The 20634-nt window shown below is 49.3% G+C and overlaps 1 protein-coding gene across 1 annotated transcript; it reads right to left on the bottom strand.

Annotated features, from left to right (window-relative positions):
- Positions 1-1725: 1725 nt before the first annotated feature.
- On the bottom strand, positions 1726-15948 carry IVD (isovaleryl-CoA dehydrogenase). The gene is made up of 12 exons (XM_047766710.1): positions 15751-15948; positions 13416-13505; positions 13152-13203; positions 9674-9843; positions 8226-8319; positions 7895-8031; positions 6385-6481; positions 5026-5119; positions 4464-4545; positions 3342-3446; positions 3168-3240; positions 1726-2313 (listed from the first exon to the last, which is right to left on the bottom strand). The coding sequence occupies exons 1-12, from the start codon at positions 15901-15903 to the stop codon at positions 2180-2182; spliced, it is 1281 nt and encodes a 426-aa protein (XP_047622666.1). The 5' UTR covers positions 15904-15948; the 3' UTR covers positions 1726-2179.
- Between the last annotated feature and the right edge of the window lie 4686 nt (positions 15949-20634).

Below are 20634 nucleotides of genomic sequence, written 5' to 3' on the forward strand. Positions count from 1 at the left end.
CAGGCCAGGACTAGTAGTTAGAAGAGGCACCACTGGGCTGCAGGCCAAGAAAACCAGTTCTCTCTTAGGGACCTTCGATGGGGTGGGACAACCCAAAACTTTTCCACTGTGCTCCATCCAGGTGGACGTGCAAGGGGGCCCCAGGCTGGCATTCTCAGAACCCCTATTTCTGCTGGTCTGGATTCTATCTCCAGTTCTGACCTTGGGAAAATCGAATTGTCTTGATTTTTATTTTATTTTTGTCTTTTGAGGGTCGCACCCACAGCATATGGAGATTCTCAGGCTAGGGGTCTAATCGCAGTTGTTGCTGCCAGCCTATGCCAGAGTCACAGCATTGCCAGATCTGAGCCACATCCACAGCTCACAGCAATGCCGGATCTTTAACCCACCAAGCGAGGCCAGGGACTGAACCCGCAACCTCATGGCTCCTAGTTGGATTCATTTCTGCTGAGCCACAATGGGAACTCCTATTTTATTTTGTCTTTTTAGGGCATATTGAGGTTTGCAGGCTAGGGGTCTAGTTGGAACTGTAGCTACTGGCCTACACAATAGCCATAGCAACACCAGGGATCAAACCTGCATCCTCATGGATACTAGTCAGATTTGTTTCCGCTGAGCTTCGACGAGAACTATTGTCTTGATTTTTAAAAACACTTTGGGATGGCTTCAGGAAATTTACGAGCTTCTCTCAAGCTCCAACACTCTTACTACTGTGGCTCTCTCTCTCTTTTTTTGAACATCACTAGGAGGTCTGGGAAAGGGAGGTTGAGAACTTCTCTATCCTAAGAGCTGTTTCGTTCCCCCACCCCACGCCGCCCACCCCACCAATAAGCAATGAGTAGGCTGAAGGGCAGGAGCAGAACCTGGACCAGCCACTCTCCAAGGACAGAGAGCTGGAGCCAGACAGAGGGCGGTAGCAAATAGAGTCCTTCTCCCCCAAAACCACCAGTTAAGAAGCAGATGGGTTTGCTTCATAATGTTTAATACAAAACGGCAGCAGCCACTGTGCAGTTGTAACAAAATTAGCCATAGGGTGTCCAGAGAAAGGTATGTGGACAGCCTTGGCTGGAGCTGAGCCAGCCAACCCAGGCCTGCTGCCCAGTCAGCTGTGGGCTGTCATGTGGCCAGGGCTGGATGGTGGCAGTGGCAGCACAGTGCTGGGCAGCACTGAGCCCGCCCTTCACGAGCATGCTGACCTCTGCCCTACTGTAGGCTCTGGATGGCAGAGATGTTGAGATGCCTATTCCCAGAATGCCACCCCAGTATGGTAGGATTTCAGCCCTAAAGACTAAGGGGTGGGAGTTCCTGCTGTGGCAAAATGCAATCAGCAGCGTCTTTGCAGTACCAGGATGCAGGTTCGATCCCCGGCCTGGCGCAGTGGGTTAAGGATCGACATTGCCGCAGCTGTGGTATAGGTTGCAACTGCAGCTCAGATCTAATCCCTGGCCCAGGAACTCCATGTGCTGTGGGGTAGCAAAAAAAAAAAAAAAGGGGGGGGGGGGAGTTCCCGTCGTGGCGCAGTGGTTAACGAATCCGACTAGGAACCATGAGGTTGCGGGTTTGGTCCCTGCCCTTGCTCAGTGGGTTAATGATCCAGCGTTGCCGCGAGCTGTGCTGTAGGTTGCAGACGCGGCTCGGATCCAACATTGCTGTGGCTCTGGCGTAGGCTGGTGGCTGCAGCTCCAATTTGACCCCTAGCCTGGGAACCTCCAAATGCCGCAGGAGCGGCCCAAGAAATAGCAAAAAGACCAAAAAAAAAAAAAGAAAAAATATTGAGGGACGGAGGGACTGCTGCAGAGGCAGTGCCCACTCACAAGCTGCTGGAGCTGATGCCTCTGGAAACTGGCAGAAACAAAGGCTAGGTTTGGGGGGGTACCTTTCCCCAGAAAGAAAAGAGCCTATCAAGTTTAAATTCATAGAGTGGCAATGCTTCTGGTGTGCTTGAGCACAGGGTTCCCTGGCGGAGGTGCACACGAGATAAAGGTACCTGCCCTGGGAGGTGAGGGCATCAGGCTCAGAGAGGGCAAGGGCACATAGCCATCCAAGAAGCCCCAGAAAAGCCAGCATGCTTCCTGAGAAGTCCATTTGAAGCCCCTGCATGTTTTTCCTGGGTTGGCAGGAGCTGCCCCATCTCTCCTTCCAGAGAAAGGCCTTGAGGTGCTGGGGAAGGATGTTGGGGTTAGTGGAAGTCTGTGTTGAAGGCTCTGCCGATGACCAGCCGCCTCACCTCACTGGTGCCAGCCCCAATCTCATACAGCTTGGCATCTCGCAGAAATCGGCCCATGGGAAAGTCGTTGATGTAGCCATTGCCACCTGCAGCCGTGGTTTGGACAGAGAAGAGAGGACAATGGGAAAAATAATGGGCAGTGAGCACAGCAAGGAGACCCAGTTCATAGACATGGGTTAGGAGGAGAGACTGATTGAAGAGAAGCAGCAAAAGAGGGTGAGAGGGAGGGTGTGGGGAATACCAAGTTGTGGGGAGGTGGACAGGAGGCTGGAAGGCCACTCAAAGCACTGAGGAGGCCAGGCAAAGGTGGGAGAGAACCCCTGGCAGATAGGGAGGTGGGGGACAAGAACCTACTGCACAGCACTTACTGGGTGCCAGGCCCAGAGGGGAAGTAATTTGTACAAGTCACAAAGCCCAACAGTGGTAGAGCTGGGATTCGAACCTAGCACATCTGGCTCAAGCTTGAGGTTTTTTGGGGTTTTTTTGTTTTTCTTTTTCAGACATACCCATGACATATGGAAATTCCCAGGCCAGGGATCGAATCCAAGCCACATCTGCAACCTATGCCACAGCTGTGGCAATTCTGGATCCTTAACCAACTGTGCCAGGCTAGGGATCAAACTGGTGCTATCACAGAGATAAGACACATCATTAACCCACTGCACCATGGTGAGAACTGCTCAAGCCTGTGCTCTTAACCCCTGTGTGCCATTGAGAACAGGCTGTTCCACCTGGGAGGCAGCTGACTTCCCCATTTCCTGGCATCCACAGGACCAGGTGAGGAGGGTGGGGTCGGGTTGGGGCACTGCTGAATGTAGTAGCAAGTTGTGGCCTCTGGTAGTTTTCCCATTTGCTTTTCCATGTCCACCCAGTAACTGGGGCATAAGGAGCCTCAAGGTGCAGCCCAGGTGAAGCAGAGTGAGAGGTGGAGGCCACTCACCCAAACACTGGATGCCGTCCAGGGCTACCTTTGTGGCACACTCGGCACTGTAAAGAACCACGCCAGCACAGTCCTGCAGAGGAGGCGCCAGGTCAGGTGGGCTGCCCGGGCCATGTGGAGGTGGCCCAGCCACCACCTCTGCCCCGTGTACCCTTCTCTGGGTCCGGTCCTTACCTTGGGGGTACAGTGGCCCTCATCACAGGCCTTGGCGACATTGTAGACATACTGCCGACAGGCCATGAGGCGGGTGTACATGTCTGCCATCTTTCCCTGCATCAACTGCGCACAAAGGGAGGTCACAGTTCAGTGTGCTGGAGGAGTTCCTGCTGTGGCTCAGCAGTAACAATCCTGACTAGTATCCATGAGGATATGGGTTCCATCGCTGGCCTCACTCAGTGGGTTGAGGATCCAGCGTTGCCACCAGCTGAGGTGTAGGTCGCAGACAAGGCTCAGATCCCACATTGCTGTGGCTGTGGTGTAGGCTGGCACCTCTAGCTTGGATTCAGCCCCTAGCCTGGGAGCCTCCATGCTGCAGGTGCGGCCCTAAAAAGCAAAAAAAAAAAAAAAATCACTCCCTTAGTTACCAAAAGCAGGTCTGCAGTGGCAACCCGACAGCCTGGAATGGGGACCCAGGGCACAGAGAAATGGGACTTGCCTAGCGTGACAGAGATGACCTGGAGTCAAGACCAGAGAGCAGCCGCTGCACTGTGAACACTGTGCCCTGAACTGGCCCCCCACCCGCTGACCCTCGTGACTGTCCTCAGCACAGAAAGCATGACTTGAAAGGTCACTCCCTCCCCACAACCTGCCCGCCTTCCCCTCCAACCCTACAGCGCCCTGTTCTTTCATCAGGAACAGGAAGGGAGAGGAACCTCTCGACAGCTTCCAAAGCCAAGTAGCTCACTGAGGAAACCTGCGCCCTAAACATGCAAACTGTTTTGTTTTTTTCTCTTTAGGGCCGCACCTGTGGCATATGGAAGTTCCCAGGCTAGGGGTCGAATTGGAGCTGCAGCTTCCAGCCTACGCCACAGCCACGCCAGATCCAAGCCATGTCTGTGACCTACACCACAGCTCAGGGCAACACCAGATCCTTAACCCACTGAGCAAGGCCAGGGATTGAACCCACATACTTATGAATACTAGTCAGGTTCATTTCCACTAAGTCACAACACGAACTCCCAAACTCATTTTTGCTGGGGAGGGCTAGTAAATGCCCACAGCACGTGCCCACTGTGCTCATTTGTTAAAACATGAACTGAACGAAGGAGTACACTTCAACAGAAATGCTCCACTCACCTGGAAGTGGCCGATCTTCTGGCCAAAGGCTTCCCTCATGTGCACGTAGGGAATGGTGTGGTCAAGGACAGCCTGCATGAGCCTGTAAGAAGGAGCGAAACACTGGCCGAGAGGCCTGTCACCCCACTTCTGGCTGGAGGTGCAAAAGGCTAGTGTGGAAAGGCCTTAGGGGCAGCTCAGTAAGACAAGGCACTGGCATCCCAAGAAGGAGAAAGGGAGCGTAAGGACTCTTGTCATCCCTGCCCTGTCACCACACTACCCAATCCTTGTAGCCCTTCCCTGAGACCAGGTAGAATGGTGGGACTGTGTAGATGGTTAGAGCCCAGGCATCCTGCTTCACATCCGACTAAGCAGGCAGAATAACACCTCAGGCCTTTTGTCTATCACCTAATGATACTTGTCTTCAGTGCGAAGAAAATAAACATGAGAGAGAAGGTTCTTTTTTGTCTCCAAGAGAGAATGTGCAGCGGCCAGGTGGTGGCCGCCAAGGGGAAGACTGCAGGGGTACCACCTGCCCGAGGAGGCTGCAAGAGCCCAGCTCCCTCCTGAGCCTCGCACTCACCCGAGGGGCCCACCAGCCAGCACCAGCCGCTCCAGGTCCAGCCCACTCATCAGCACGTAGACGCCCTTACTTAGTTGGCCCAGGATGTTGACAGCTGCCGGGAGAGTGCTGGTCAGGAGGGAGAGGGCTGTCCGCAGCCACATTGCCTTTATAAAAGCTGCTGGGTTTGGTAATGTGGCTCTCTCCCAAGGCACTAAAATGTGTTACCTGACCTTCAACAAAGGTTCCAGGTGAGGAAAAGGATGGAGTTTACCACTTCTAGTCAGAAGTGGAGCTTGCTAGAGGGGACAGCCCCCCCCCCCCACCACCCATCCACAAGACCAGACCACAAAGGATCAATCCTTAAATCTTCCCCTTCTCGAGTTGCCTTGGGTAGGAAAGAATCAAAGCTAGTTTGGTCTAGAAGTCATCCAGCCCCTCCTTACTTCTGTTTTCACACCTGTGCCCATAAAGGAACCAGAGAATCAGTCTGTCCCCAGGTTGAGTCTGCTCTGGTCAATATTACCCTCCCCCTGCCCCAGGGTGGTTCGTGGAAGTCTGTCCAGGAGAAGGACCATTTGGCACTACTGACAGAAACTGCCGAGCATCTCCACACACACACACCCTGGAAGCCAGGACACTGGGTGGCCTGGGGAAGTGTGAGCAGGAAGCTGAGTGCAAACAGTAGACACCACTGATCTGCCTTTAATGCTAATAGACTTCTTCTTGCCCACAGTGAAGGCTCTGCACCCATCATCCCTCCCTAGATGGTCCTTATAACCAAAGTACACTTCTTTCAGGTGGCAGATTGTGGGAGAGAGGGATGGTTTATGACTGAGGCACAGAGCCAACCTAACTGGTGATCAAATCTGTGCCTTTGGTCTCGTTAGCACATGACAATGGTGCTGGCCTCTCGTGATGCGGCACCTTTATACTTCAGGGGAGAAAATGCTAATAAACTGAACAGCCTTCCCTTCACCGAGTCCAGCTTCCATCAGTTTATTTAGATTTTTTTTAGCATCATTAATGAATCCCTCACACAGGCTGTACAGGCAAAGGCACATGCAAGGAAATCTGAAGGACGTGAGTGGGTGAGGGCAGATCTTTCTCCTGGAATACCAGCTCCAGGCATGGTGTTTTCCACATAGGAAACACACCATGCTCCCCTGCAGCCATGGTCAGGCCTCCAGCTGCAGGGGCTCTGGCCGTAGGACAGCTGTCCAGCCTGAGCCAGAGGACAAGGGCACAGTGCAGGCCTGCTGTCTGGCTACATGTCATTGGTGAGCTAGCAACGGGAGGTGAGGCTTTCCAACCCAGAGATGGACCTTCACAGTTTGTGATGGGGTCGGGACAGGGCCTCCCCCATTCTCGGAAACTCACCAGGAACCTTGCAGTCTTCAAAGATCAGCTCACAGGTATTAGAGCCTCTCATCCCCAGCTTGTCCAGCTTCTTAGAGGTGCTGAAGCCTGGCATACCCTTGATGGGAACAAAAGGTGGCCCAGATTGCAAAGCACCAAGGGGGCCAGGGAAAGGGAAGACCTCGAGAAGTACCCACCTTTCCATCAAGTGCCTCTACTCACCTGGTACACCAGCGTCCTACCTCCATGCTCCACTCCTAGAGTCGCTGGCCTAAACCCTACCCGCCCCCCATTCCCCCTGCTGCTGGCAGCATTCTCCCCAGTTCCCATGGAGCAGTTCTTGCCCAATGAAACGCCAGATGCCTGAGGCTGTCCTGACCCCTCCTGGCTCTGTTTTCTTTCCTCAAGGGAAATCACTTCCAAGACACTCTCGCCAGCCCACTTGATCCTTTGCCCCCTTGTTCGTCTGCCACCTCATGAAGTCCCACCAGGGATTCCCACCTGCAGCATTTTGGCCTGAACTGATCAGATGAAGTGCACTGCCAGCTGCTGCTTCCTCCTCCTCCAGGAAGATGACTCAACTTGGAGCACTCTCCTCTCAGCCACAGGCTTTGGGCTACTCACTTTTCTTGCCCTCCAGTCCCAGTCAGCTACTCCCTCTCTGTCCCTGTTCCCTACAAAGGGTACTGCACCCCTTTACAACACTCATGCATGAAACTCTCTACCAACTCTCCTTGTCTCTGACTCCAGTGGCCATCAGGCAGGAGGTTCTTCTACCACCACCTGTCCTGGGTCCAGGATCCAACTGGTGCCAGAGCAGTGATAACGCCAGCTCTTTAACCCACTGCACCACCAGGGAACTCTCCCACCCTTTTTTTGGTATTTTTGGAGCCACACCTGTGGTACATGGAGGTTCCCAGGCTAGGGGTCGAATCATAGCTGTAGCTGCCAGCCTACGCCACAGCCACAGCAACGCTGGATCCTTAACCCACTGAGTGAGGCCAGGGATTGAACCCACATCCTCATGGATTCTAGTCAGATTTGTTTCTGTTGCACCACGAAGGGAAATCCCAGAATGCTCCCATTCTGTAAAACAAACTCAAACTCTCCACTTTTCATTCTAACTCCTGCTCTGTCTCCCTGTGCTTTTACTAACAAGACTTAGAATGTGCAGGCCCCAGGCTCCACCTGCATGCTCACTCACACCTCGAGCTCCCATGGCTGCTCTCTCTCCAGGTCCACCAGTGAAACCCTGATTGTCAAAGCCGGTGGCCTCCTTTCAGTTCTTACCTTCCTGAACCAACCGCACAGCCTTGCCCCATGGATGGCTCCACTATCCTCAGACTTGACCAATCCTCCCCAACTCCACTTTCTGGCCACCTGCCTTTCAGTCCCCTCTCCTGCCTCAGCCCCGCCCCCAGAGGGAGTCTTGGCAGAGGAAACAACACTGATGGTCTTTAATCACTCGGAAGAGATCACCTCTGGGACCACTTTCCAGAGACCAAGGCCTCTCACCCTGCCATACACTCACCTTCTCCACAATGAAGGCTGTGATGCCCCGAGAAGGTGGCACAGCAGCTAGGTCTGTCTTGGCATAGACAACAAGGACATCAGCATCAGGGCCATTGGTGATCCAGAATTTGTTGCCATTCAGGACATAGTAATCTCCTAAGGACAGGAAATTGGCTACTTGAACAAGCTGTGTGGGCTTTGTCTTAGCCAGTCAGTCCATAGATTTTCTGTTGAGCAAGAAGCTGTACAGCTGAGAAAGGCTTCTGGAAACCCAATCCCCATCACTACTCCCTCACCTGCAACGTATGTCCCACTGCCCATTGCAGCTCATAGGTCAAGAGGCGCCTCACCCTTTTTGTCTGCTTTCAGCTTCATGGAAACAACATCGGAGCCAGCATTCGTCTCACTCATGGCCAGGGCTCCGATGTATTCACCACTGATCAGCTGCAAGGAAAACCCCAAAGGACCTCGTTATGGCTTCAGAAGCACCCTATGGTGGCTCACAGATACTGCCTGGTCACATGACACCCCTTCGAACTTCTCAGACCAGGGTAAAGATCAAGTCCTAGAAGAGAAACCCCATATTCACAAGGCTGAAGCTACCTCTCCTTTTCCCACTCCCTCTGCAAGGGATGCTAGTCCTAGGCTTCCGTTTCTCAAAATGCTCTGCAAATGTTGTCCAGGGGCTCAGGTGTTCTGGACCTATTTTTAATTTTTTTTTTTTCTTTGGCTGTGCCCACAGCATGTAGAAGTTCCCAGGCCAGGGATCGAACCCACACACAGCCGTGACAACACTGGATTCTTACCCTGGCTAAACCACTTGGGAATTTATACTTTTAATTTTCTTGACTGACTTTTTTTTCTCTTTTTTTTTTAGACTTAGAAGTAATTTTTTTAAATTCAAGTATAGTTGATTTACAGTGTTGGGCCAATTTCTGCTGTACAGCAAAGCAACTCAGTTATACATATACATACATTCTTTATTCTTCTTTTCCATCATGGGTTATCCCAGGAGATTGGATACAGAGCCTGTGCTATAAATACAGTAGGACCTTGTTTTTTGTTGTTCTTGTTGTTTTCGTTTTTAGGGCTACACCTGAGGCACATGGAAATTCCCAGGCTGGGGGTTGATTTGGAGCTGCAGCTGCCGGCCTATGCCACAGCCATAGCAACACAGGATTCTTAACCCACCAAGCGAGGCCAGGGACCAAACCTGCGTCCTCATGGATACTAGTTGTGTTTGTAACCCACTCAGCCACAGAGGAAACTCTGAGGCCTTTGTTGTTTTTGACTGAAGCATTTTTTTTTTTTTGTCTTTTTAGGGCCACACCCACAGCATATGGAAATTCCCAGGCTAGAGGTCAAATCAGAGCTATAGCTGCTGGCCTACACCACAGCTACAGCCACAGCCATGGGGGACCCGAACCATGTCTGCGACCCACACCACAGCTCACGGCAATGCCATATTCTTGACCTACTGAGCAAGACCAGGGATCAAACCCACACCCTCATGGATACTAGTTGGAGTCGTTTCTGCTGCACCACAACAGGTACTCCCAAAGCTTTTTTTTTTTTTTTTGGTGATTTATTTATTTTTTTAAAATAATTTTTACTCTTTCCATTATAGTTGGTTTACTGAAGCATTTTAAAGCAGATCCCTGACCCCTTTCCTAGCCCTATCAGGTTCAGGGCAACATGCTACAGAGAACAAGTCTGGCCTGCCCTCCCAGTGGGAGGAGCTTCATGGCTAGTGGCTGCACCATGATATCAGTGTGTTCCTCCATTCCCGGTTCCTCACCTTGGGGAGGTACTTCTCCTTCTGGGCCTCGTTTCCATTCCGCACAATTTGGTTGAGGCAGAGGTTGGAGTGGGCACCGTAACTGAGGCCCACTGCTCCAGAGGCTCGGGATATCTCCTCCATCACCACCACGTGCTCCAGGTAGCCCAGGCCAGTGCCACCGTACTGAACTGGGGGTGGGGGTGGGGCAGGGGAGTGGGAAGGACAGCCTGGGGTGAGGACACTGATAGCAATCTCACTTTTTTTTAAAATTTTATTTATTTTATTTATTTTTTGTCTTTTTGTCATTTCTTGGGCCGCTCCCGCAGCATAGGGAGGTTCCCAGGCTAGGGGTCAAATCGGAGCTGTAGCTGCCAGCCTACGCCAGAGCCACAGCAACGTGGGATCCGAGCCGAGTCTGCGACCTATACCACAGCTCACGGCAACGCTGATCGTTAACCCACTGAGCAAGGGCAGAGATCGAACCCGAAACCTCATGGTTCCTAGTCGGATTCGTTAACCACTGTGCCACGACGAGAACTCCAGGAATCTCACTTTTATTTATGGTACAGAAACATCCTTGCAGTACCTATTCCAAGTTCCCTCCAGCAAGATCAATAGGCTCATGCAGTGGATCCTGCTTATAAGCTCACAGAACCGATTTTGCCTGCTGCCCCTGGTCAGCTGAGGTGTGGTTCAGAAAACAGTCATTGCAGCTCCTGCTTTATCTCACACAGATCTCTCTTTTTTTTTTCCTAATGGGCATACCCACAGCATATGGAAGTTCCAGGCCAGGGACTGAATCTGAGCCACAGCTTCCATCTGCATTACATCTTTTAACCCACTGTGCCAGGCTGGGGGATCGAACCTGCACCTCCACAGCAACCCAATTCTTAACCTACTACACCACAGCGGGAACTCTGCAGAGTTCCCTTGCTCTTAATGAAGAGGACCAGAGCACCCACTATTCAGAAGGCTATAGAGGTACCAACCCTGGGGAAGAAATGAAGGAAGAAGACCTAGGGTTTATCAGAGAAACACAAGGAGGGAAGGTCAAAGCACTAAGAAAAGATACAAGGCAGAAAATGTGTGTGCAGAAGACCTGAGGAGGGTGTTTCATATTGTAGGTTTGGGACTAAAGAAGCAGGGCCAGAGTTCCCGTCGTGGCGCAGCGGAAACGAATCCGACTAGGAATCATGAAGTTGCGGGTTCAATCCCTGGCCCTGCTCAATGGGTTAAGGATCTGGCATTGTCATGAGCTGTTGTGTAGAATGCAGATGTGGCTCAGATCTGGCATTGCTGTAGGCCAGCAGCTATAGCTCCAATTCGACCCCCCTAGCCTGGGAACCTCATATTCTGTGGCCTTAAAAAGCAAAAAAAAAAAAAAAAAAAAAAAGGAAAAAGAAAAAAAGAAGGGCTGGTAATGGGACAAAGTCTGGTGAAAGAAAGTCTGGGAGTTTCTGCTGTGGCACAATGGCATCAGCAGTGTCTTGGGAGCACTAAGATGCAGGTTTGATCCCTAGTCCAGACAGTGGATTAAGGATCCAGTGTTGCTGCAGGTGCAGCTTAGGTCATGACAATGGCTTGGATCTGATCCCTGGCCTGGGGGCTCCATATGCCTTGCGTGCCAAAAAAAAGAAAAGAAAGAAAAGAAAGTCTGGTGAGCAGTGCAGCAGAAAGCAGAAGAGATGCTGGGAGGGGATTTCAGAACTCCTCATAAGAAATGTGTTTTTTCTCCTTTGCAACAGATCCAAAATCAAAGAAGCTGGGTTATCTGGTCACAGCCTCCCTTCCCTTTGATTCGTGTTCACTCTGGCTTGCCTAGGCTTTAGGGAAAGTTAGCTCAACCCCCACAACTCCAAGAAGGAAAGCCCATAGGCAAGTGACTTTAGAAATAGCTACCAGGACACCATGTGGAAATCAGAACTCATATCTGGCTTTCTTTTTAGAGTTCCCTCTGCTAAGTGTTTTCCTCTGATTCCTAGCTGCCTCTTTCCATTATTGAGCATCTGATTCAGAAGCCTATTCTCTATGGGGGCTCATAAAACCCCAAGAGACACAGGGAGAGTCGTTTCTTTTTTAGTGCTGCAGGTACAGCACATGGAAGCTCCCAAGCTAGGGGTTAAATCGGAGATGTAGCTGCTGGCCTGCGCCACAGCCAAACCAGATCCAAGCTGCATGTGTGACCTACACCACAGCTCACGGCAATGCCAGATCCCTAGCCTAGGGCCAGGGATCGAACCTGCACCCTCATGGGTTCTAGTCGGGTTTGTTTCCACTAAGTCACAACAGAAACTCTGAGAGAGTCTTACACAAAAGTTTCCAGAAGCCTTCCCCCTACTATTGTATGTTAAGATAGTCTAAATTAATTTATAAGTGCTTTCATCATTACCCATGATGCAACATTCTATAATCAGCTTAAATCCCAAGAACTATCTCCGAGTGGTTAAGAGAGGAGGTAAGGAGAGGTATATCATGGTCTACCTCTATGCTAATGCCCAGCAAACACAGGCCAAGGCGTGGTGGGCCACCCAGGCTTTGGCCAGTAAGACCACAGGCTCATCATCTCTTTATTAGGCATGGCAAGCCAGGCATGGCCTCTCCTTTAGAGGCCAGCACCTGAGCAGGGTCTATCAGTTCCCTGCCTTCTCCTCCTGGAAGCAAATACTAAAACCCACAAAGGATTCTATACAGGCCCAGGGATAGTTACCTCATGTGGAGGCTTGGACAGGCATCCTTCATGCCCACCCCACCCTCATCTGCTTCCAAATGAGCTCTAGGGCCAAGCTATGGGCAGAGGACACAGGCAGTCCCTAAAGGGGCTGAGTGCTGCCCTGAGGGATCCTGCCTAAATGCTACTAGTAGGCCAAAGCTTAGGGATTAGGGGAGGCAGCAAGACTGAAATGCTAAGACTACTGCTTGATCTGGAGTTTTCGAAATTCCCCAAACACCTGGGGGAACTCATTAAGCATGAAGAGTTCAAGAGTTGGGGTGAAGCAAGTGAACCACGCTGACTTTTTCCTTAGCGTCATCACTGCCTAAAGAAAAAGAGGAGCTCCTGTTGTAGCTCAGCATAATGAACCCAACTAGTAACAATGAGGATGCAGGTTTGATCCCTGGCCTTGCTCAGTGTGTTGGGGATCTGGTGTTGCCATGAGCTGTGGTGTAGGTCGAAGATGTGGCTTGAATCCCTCGTTGCTGTGGCTGTGATGTAGGCCAACAGCTGCAGCTCCAATTGGACCCCTAGCCTGGGAACCTCCATATGCCGCAGGTGCAACCCTAAAAAGCAAAAAAAAAAAAAAAAGAAAGAAAGAAAGAAACAGAAGAGTTTATTCTTGTCTGGCCAGCAGTGATTGAAATGGGCACTTAATCAGGTCAGGAGGGAGAAGGCTCTCAGATCCTTTGAGTATCATCTTTCCTCTCCTTTCCTACTTCTTTTGGCAATGGTGTTAAAGGGCATTCAAGAAAAGTTCTCTGAAGGGAAAGAAAACATACTCACCAGGGGCTGTGATGCCCAAGACCCCCAGGTTCCCCAGCTGCTTCCAAAACTCCTGCCAACAGAACAGAGTGCAGTGGGTTGGGAGAAGGCAGCCAGTCACAGGTGCCTGGCACATCTGAAATAATGAGACCCAAACACTTCACAGAAAGGGGCTGCATTCTTAGAGAGCTTTCATTCATCAGAAGACTGGTGAGCCCTGCCAGGCAGCAATGCAGCTCCCACATTGCCCGCTCTGTCCCCCTTAGTGTGGGCCTCATGACTCACTCGCAGGTTCTTGAACTCGTTGCTTTGATCAATCTCCTGGGCCTGGGGGGCTAGATGCTCCTGAAGGAACTTAGTCATGGTCTGACGAAGCTAGAGGGAGAGAAGTGGGCAGATGCAGCTGAAATAGTATAATACTGCCCCTGAGGACAGCATCACCACTGAGGGCCCCTTCAGGGAAACGGGCCACAGGTAACCTCACCAAACAGCATCGAAACAACACTTAGAGGCCCTACCAGTTTATGCTTCCTCAGAGATGATCTTCACTTCTCTTTCTGAAGAGCTTTTTTTTTTTTTTTTTGTCTTTTTAGGGCCGCACCTGCCGGGATATGGAGGTTCCCAGGCTAGGGGTCGAATTTGACCTGCAGCTGCTGGCCTACACCACAGCCACAGCAATGTGGGATCCAAGCCACATCTGTGCCTACACAACAACTCATGGCAATGCTGGATCCTTAACTGAGCGAGGCCAGGGACTGAACCTGTATCCTCATGGGTGCTAGTCAGATTTGTCTCCATTGAGCCACAACGGGAACTGCTGAAGATTTTTTTTTTTTTTTAAGATTATCTTTCTTTCAATTTTCCTTTCTTAGGGCTGCACCTGTGGCCTATGGAAGTTTCCAGGCTAGGGGTTGAATTGGAGCTGTAGCTGCCTGCCTAAACCACAGCCACAGCAATGCCAGATCTGACCTGCATCTGCAACCTACACTGCAGCTTGAGGCAACATGAGATTCTTAATCTACTGAGTGAGGCCAGGGATCAAACCCACATTCTCATGGATACTAACTACTTGGGTTCTTAACCCACAAGGGGAACTCCCTGAAGATTCTTTTTTTAAATGTCACTCCCCTACATAAATCATTGCATGGCTTTCCACTGTACTTAAAGGAAAAACTCATTATATATATGTATGCATAACTGAGTCACTTTGTGTATGTATACCTGAAACTAACAACATTGTAAATTAGCTACACTTCAATTTTAAAAATGGTAAAAACGAAAAACCAGAAACCAAAACAACCCCAACTCTTTACTCAGGACTAGAAGGCCCTGTGAGGTGACTCCCTGCAGGCCCTTCCAGCCTCCCCAAGTACCTTTCTCATCCCCAACTCACTGCTCTCCAGCCACACTCCCTTCAGTTCTCTGAACTTTCAGGCACTTTTAGACACACCAAAGCCTTTGGCTAAAAGGGATTATTACTCAAGAGAAATTAGAAACTCTTCTGGGCTGGGAGTTCCCATCATGGCACAGCAGAAACAATCCAACTAGGATCCTAGGATCCATGAGGATGCAGATTCAATCCCTGGCCTCGATCAGTGGATCGGGGATCTGGGCGTTGCTCTGAGCTGTGGTGTTGGTCAGAGACGCAGGTCAGATCCTACTTGGCTGTGGCTGTGGTGTAGGCCAGTGGCTACAGCTCCAATTCTCCAATTTGACCCCTAGCCTGGGAACTTCCATATGCCTCGGGTGCAGCCCTAAAATGCCAAAAAAAAAAAAAAAAAAAAAGGAAAGAACGAAAAATAAATTCTTCTGGGCTGGAAAGCTTGAGAACTAGGATTGAACACTTTCTGCCAGAAGTGATTCAAAACTCTATCTGCTGACTGTAAATGCAACTAGACTTTGGCACTCTGGCCAAGTTCAGACAGTTGCTTAGAGCCATGGAAGAATCACTCTTCCAGGAATCCAAACCAGTGTCCAAGTGAACCCAGTCTCCTTCCCCCAAGAATGGCTCTGGTTCAGCTCCATTATTATATTATATTATATTTATTTATTTATTGGTCTTTTTAGAGCCGCACCGGTAGCTGCCGGCCTGCACCATGGCCACAGCAAAGCGGGATCTGAGCCGCCTCTGCGACCTACACCACAGTTTACCGCTAGTTCAGCTTCATTTGTAACGACATCGTTCAAGTTTTTGTTCCACTTTGTACTCTGACAGGAGGGGTAGGCTACAATGTGTATTTCACCCCCACCCCAAGGTGGGTATTCCTAAAAAGATTCTATGGTGATGATTAATCAGGCTCGAGGACCGCAGCCTTAGACAGTGTTGAGGTGTAAGAGGTCTTCGGACAGATTACAGGCCCTTTTGCCACACACGGATACCCTTGCCAACCCTGCACCAAAAAACCCCTCAGACTCCCTGGAGCGTTCCTGTCCGCAATTTCTCCACTAACTCCAACAGCTCAGCCTTGCTACCGCCACAGAGGGAAGGCTAAGGCCCGCTGCCCCCCCAGCGCTGGCGCTCCCTTATCAAAAGCGGCAGCTGAGTGAATTCCGCGCAGAAGAGCGCCCAGGCGACCACGAAGCAGGGAGAAGGGGCCGGGAAGGCGGTCGGGCTCCCTACCTGCTTCTGCTCCTCACTGAGACCATTGATCACATCATCCACCGGCAACAGCGAGCTGGCCTGCTGGGTAATCAGGCCACTGAGCGCCTGTAGCTGCGGCCGCGGCCTCCAGCTCGCAAAGCGCCTACCGAGTAGCCAAGCTGAAGCCGCCATCTCTGCCTTGTAAGGGGAGCTGGAAGTAAAGCAGCCTTGAGCCAGGCACGCCCACACGCTCCACCAGTCCGCGGTTTTGCTGACGCCAACTAATTGGCGAGGGGGTGGGTCCCCATAAGCCAATCACCCTCCGTTGTCCACTGAAGGCCCCTCGATCATTGGAAGCGGCACCAGCCAATCGGCGATGACCACCAGCAGAAACACGCCCTGAAGGGAAAGGGTGCTAGCTGGGAGAGGTGACTGTCATCCTTGGTTTGGTCTTTTTTAAGTAGATGAGCCGGAAAAGTGTCTTCTTTTTTTTGAGGGGCGGCTATAGTGTCCCCCCCCTGCGTTGAAAATAGCAGTCCTAACTGCAGAAGGCTGTGAGAAAGCAAATGTTAGAACAGCAAATGGAAAAATCCGCCAATGTCCCAGAGTGGTCTATACATTGTTAAAGCAAATCTGGGAGAAGAGCGCTTGCTCTAGGGTGCACTCTGGTTATGACTCAGTAAAATTTGCTTTATTATGTAACAAGGTTTGTTGATTTTGATTTGAGTTTTATGGGAAGGTGGTTGTTAAGGTGTTGCTATGTTCCAAATTATTTACTGTACATAAGAAGTAAGGACACACTTTTAAGAAGAGAAGGAAACTGAGCTCAGGTTGGGCTCCTCCCCGCTGGAGACAGGTGGTGGTTGGAAAGGAAAAGTTGCTTTATTTAGATGACCAGCAACCTGGTAAGAAGGTGGACTTGTGTCGAAGAACCAATTCTGAAGATTCTGCAGGACCATGAAAGGTTTTAAAGGGATAAAGTAGGGGAGATAATCACAATCAGTCTTTTGTGAGGGGGTCAGACTCTTCCTTACCACTAACTGTGTGCAGACTTTCTTGTGACTAGTTGGTGGTGAGGTAACAGGGTGATGATGTTCCAGGAATCTGGTATTCAGATTGAGGTTACCATCCTCCACTTGAGTAGAGGCCTTAGTTCCTGCAAAAGAACTCAAAGATAGGAGTTCCTGTTGTGGCTCAGCAGGTGATGAACCCAACTGGTATCCATGAGGCTCCATCCCTGGCCTCCCTCAGTGGTTTAGGGATCCGGCATTGCCATGAGCTGCAGGGTACGTCATAGATGTGGCTCAGATCTGGCATTGCTGTGGCTGTGGTGCATGCTACAGCTCCGATTTAACCCCTAGCCAGAGAACTTCCAAACAACCAACCTCTCAAAGGTACAGTTACATATATATATATTCCTTGAGGAGGAACTCGGACTCTGCTTTATCACTGTACTATTGTCTCATTTTTTTAATGATTTTTTTCCCATTATAGTCGGTTTACAGTTTTCTGTCAATTTTTTTTTTTTTTTTTTTGCTTTTTAGGCATATGGAGGTTCCCAGGCTAGGGGTCCAATTGGAGCTTCAGCTGCTGGCCTACGCCACAGCAATGCAGGATCCGAGCCACGTCTGTGACCTACACCATGGCTCACAGCGATACCAGATCCTTAACCCACTGATCGAGGTCAGAGATCGAACCGAAACCTCATGATTCCTAATCGGATTCGTCTCCGCTGTGCCACAATGGGAACTCCCTGTCAATTTTCTACCGTACAGCAAAGTGACCCAGTCACACACACACACACACACACACACACATATTCTTTTTCTCACATTATCCTCCATCATGCTCTGTCAAAATTAACTACATATAGTTCCCAGTGCTATATAGGAGGATCTCATTGCTTATCCATTCCAAATGCATAGTTTGCTTCTTTTCTTTTTTTTTTTTTTTCCTTTTCCCCATTTCTTGGGCCGCTCCCGCGCATATGGAAGTTCCCAGGCTAGGGGTCTAATCGGAGCTGTAGTCATTGGCCTACACCAGAGCCGCAGCAACGCGGGATCCAAGCCTCGTCTGTGACCTGCACCACACCTCAGGGCAACAGCGGATCCGTTAACCACTGAGCAAGGCCAGGGATCAAACCCGAAACCTCATGGTTCCTAGTCAGATTCGTCAACCATTGAGCCACAACGGGAACTCCAAATAGTTTGCATCTATTAACCCCAGATTCCCAGTCCATCCTACTCCTTCCCTCTCCCCCGTGGCTACTACAAGTCTGTTCCCCAAGTCCATGAGTTTCTTCTCTGTGGAAAGGTTCATTTGTGCCATATATTAGATTCCAGATATAAATCAATACATGGGGAGTTCCTGTCGTGGCGCAGTAGAAACGAATCCGACTGGGAACCATGAGGTTTTGGATTCGATCCCTGACCTTGATCTGGTGTTGCCGTGAGCTGTGGTGTAGGTCGTAGATGCAGCTTGGATCCTGCGTTGCTGTGGCTGTGGCATAGGTGGGCAGCTGTAGCTCTGATTTGATTCTCTAGCCTGGGAACCTCCATATGCCTTGGGTGCGGCCCTAAAAAGCAAAATTCAAAAAAAAAAAAAAGAGATATATGGTGTTTGTCCTTCTCTTTCTTACTTCACTTAGTATGAGAGTCTCTAGTTCCATCCATGTTGCTGCAAATGACATTATTTTGTTCTTTTTTATGGCTGAGTAGAATTCCATTGTGTATATATATACCACATCTTCTTAATCCATTCATCTGTTTGTGGACATTTAGGTTGTTTCCATGTCTTGGTTATTGTGAATAGTGCTGCAGTGAACATACAGGTGCATGTGTCTTTTTCAAGGAAAGTTTTTTTCCTTTGTTCTTTCCTTTTTTTTTTGGTTGGATGATTTCTATTTATTTTATGCTTGTGTATTTTTTTTTTTTTTTTAGTTTTTGTGAATGTAATGTTTGGTTTTGATTTGTGGTTGCCCTGTTTTTTAAATGTGTTAACCCCTTCCTATATCTGCTTGCTTTAGCTCGATAGTCATATAGGCTCAAACACATTATTAAAAAAAAGTCTAGATTTTCTTACTTTACTTCCCCTTAGTCTATGATTTTGAAGTCCTTTTTTTAACATCTTAATGTTTGTCTTTTTGCTGTTTCTTGTGTTCACTGTCACTTTCACAGTAGGTTTGTTTGTTTATTTTCCTTTTAGATCTGTATACTTGCTTATTTAAGTGATTGCTTTCCAATTGTGATTTCCTTCATCCCATTTCTTCTTCTTTTTTATTTAGAGAAGCCCTTTCAGTATTTCTTTTAGAGTGGGTTTAGTATTGCTGTACTCTTTTAGCTTTTGTTTGTTGGAGAAATTCTTTATTTCTCCTTCTATTTTAAATGATATTCTTGCTGGGTAGAGTATTCTAGGTTGCAAATCTTTCCATTTTAGAACGTTGAATATACCTTGCCACTCTCTTCTGGCCTGTAGTGTTTCTGTAGAGAAATCAGCTGAACCTTATAGGGGTTCTCTTATAATTAATGCTTTATGTTTTTCTTACTCTCTTTAGAATCCTCTCTTTATCCCTAACTTTGCCATTTTTACTATATGTCTTGGTGTGGGCCTGTTTGGGTTCATCTTGTTTGGGGCCTTCTATGCTTCTGTATCTTGGTATCTGTTTTCTTTAGGTTTGGAAAGTTCTCAGCCATAATTTCTTGAAATATACTTTCAATCCTCTTTTCTTTTTCTTCACCTTCTGGAATCCCTATTATGTGTAGATTGGCCTGCTTTAGCCCATAGATCTCTTATATTGCTTTCATATTTTTTCATTTGGTTTTCTGTCTGCTGTCCTGATTGGGTGATTTCCTTTATTCTATCTTCTAAGTCACTAATTTGTTCCTCTGCATTATTCATTCTGCTCTTCAATGCCTTCAGCTCAGTTTGAGTCTCTGCAAATGAATTTTCTAATTTTTCTTGGTTCCTCCTTGTATTTTCTAGTTCCTTTCTAAAGTAATCTGCATTACTGTTTGTATCCGCTCTTAATTCCTTCATATTCACCCTTAATTCCTTCAGTATTTTCACTATCTCCTTTTTGAACTCAGCGTATATTAGACTGCAGAGGTCTGTTTCATGGTTTGCTGCTTCAGGTGAATTCTCTTGTTCTTTTAACTGGGAATTGTTCCTGAACTTCTTCATTTTGCTTATATTTTTCTTTTTCTGTGAGTTTAGGGAGGTCAAACTGTAGTCTTGGAAGGCTATTTCTATGCAAGAGCGCCCCTTTGTATTTTGTTGGGGGGGTAATATTTGTTTTTGGTGTGGGAGTTTGCATATTTGCTGTCTCTTTCTTCTGTGTGAGCAAGCTATTATTCCCAGGGTGCTGAGTGTGTTTCCAGGGATATGAGGCAATGGGTAGGGCTAGCAGTCAGTGCCTGGTTGCTGGGCGCTTGACAGTAGCAAGGATCTGCAGGAAGGTGGCACAGGTTATTCCTAGCTGCAGGGCCCTGGGAAGTGGTAATGAGCCTCAGGCAGATTTAGGCAGTGTCTTGAGCATTTGGCAGTGGCAGTGGCAGGGTGTGTGAGTTCCCAGGGGAGTGAGAGCAACAACAGGTGGTGTTTGATTGCTATGCCCTCTCCCCTCTCTGTGGTGTCCTCTGAGGTGATTAGGGCTGCAAGTGGTGCCTGTTCATGGACCTCTACTGGTGCCGGGCCACACACACCTCTGGAGTCACAGATAACTGCAGTGGTTTGCCCCGATACTTGTAGACCATGCAAGAAGTACCCTGTCCCACTTAGACCATGCAGGAGATGCTGCACAGGCTGCTCCTAGTTGCAGGGCCCCGGGAAGTGATAGTGATCAGGTATGTTGGGTGCTGCCTGGAGCATTTGGCAGTGGCCGAAGCAGGGCGGGTAGGTTCCCAGGGTAGTTAGAGCAACAGTGGG

This window comes from Phacochoerus africanus, chromosome 2, assembly GCF_016906955.1.
Source record: "Phacochoerus africanus isolate WHEZ1 chromosome 2, ROS_Pafr_v1, whole genome shotgun sequence".
Classification (NCBI taxonomy): domain Eukaryota; kingdom Metazoa; phylum Chordata; class Mammalia; order Artiodactyla; family Suidae; genus Phacochoerus; species Phacochoerus africanus.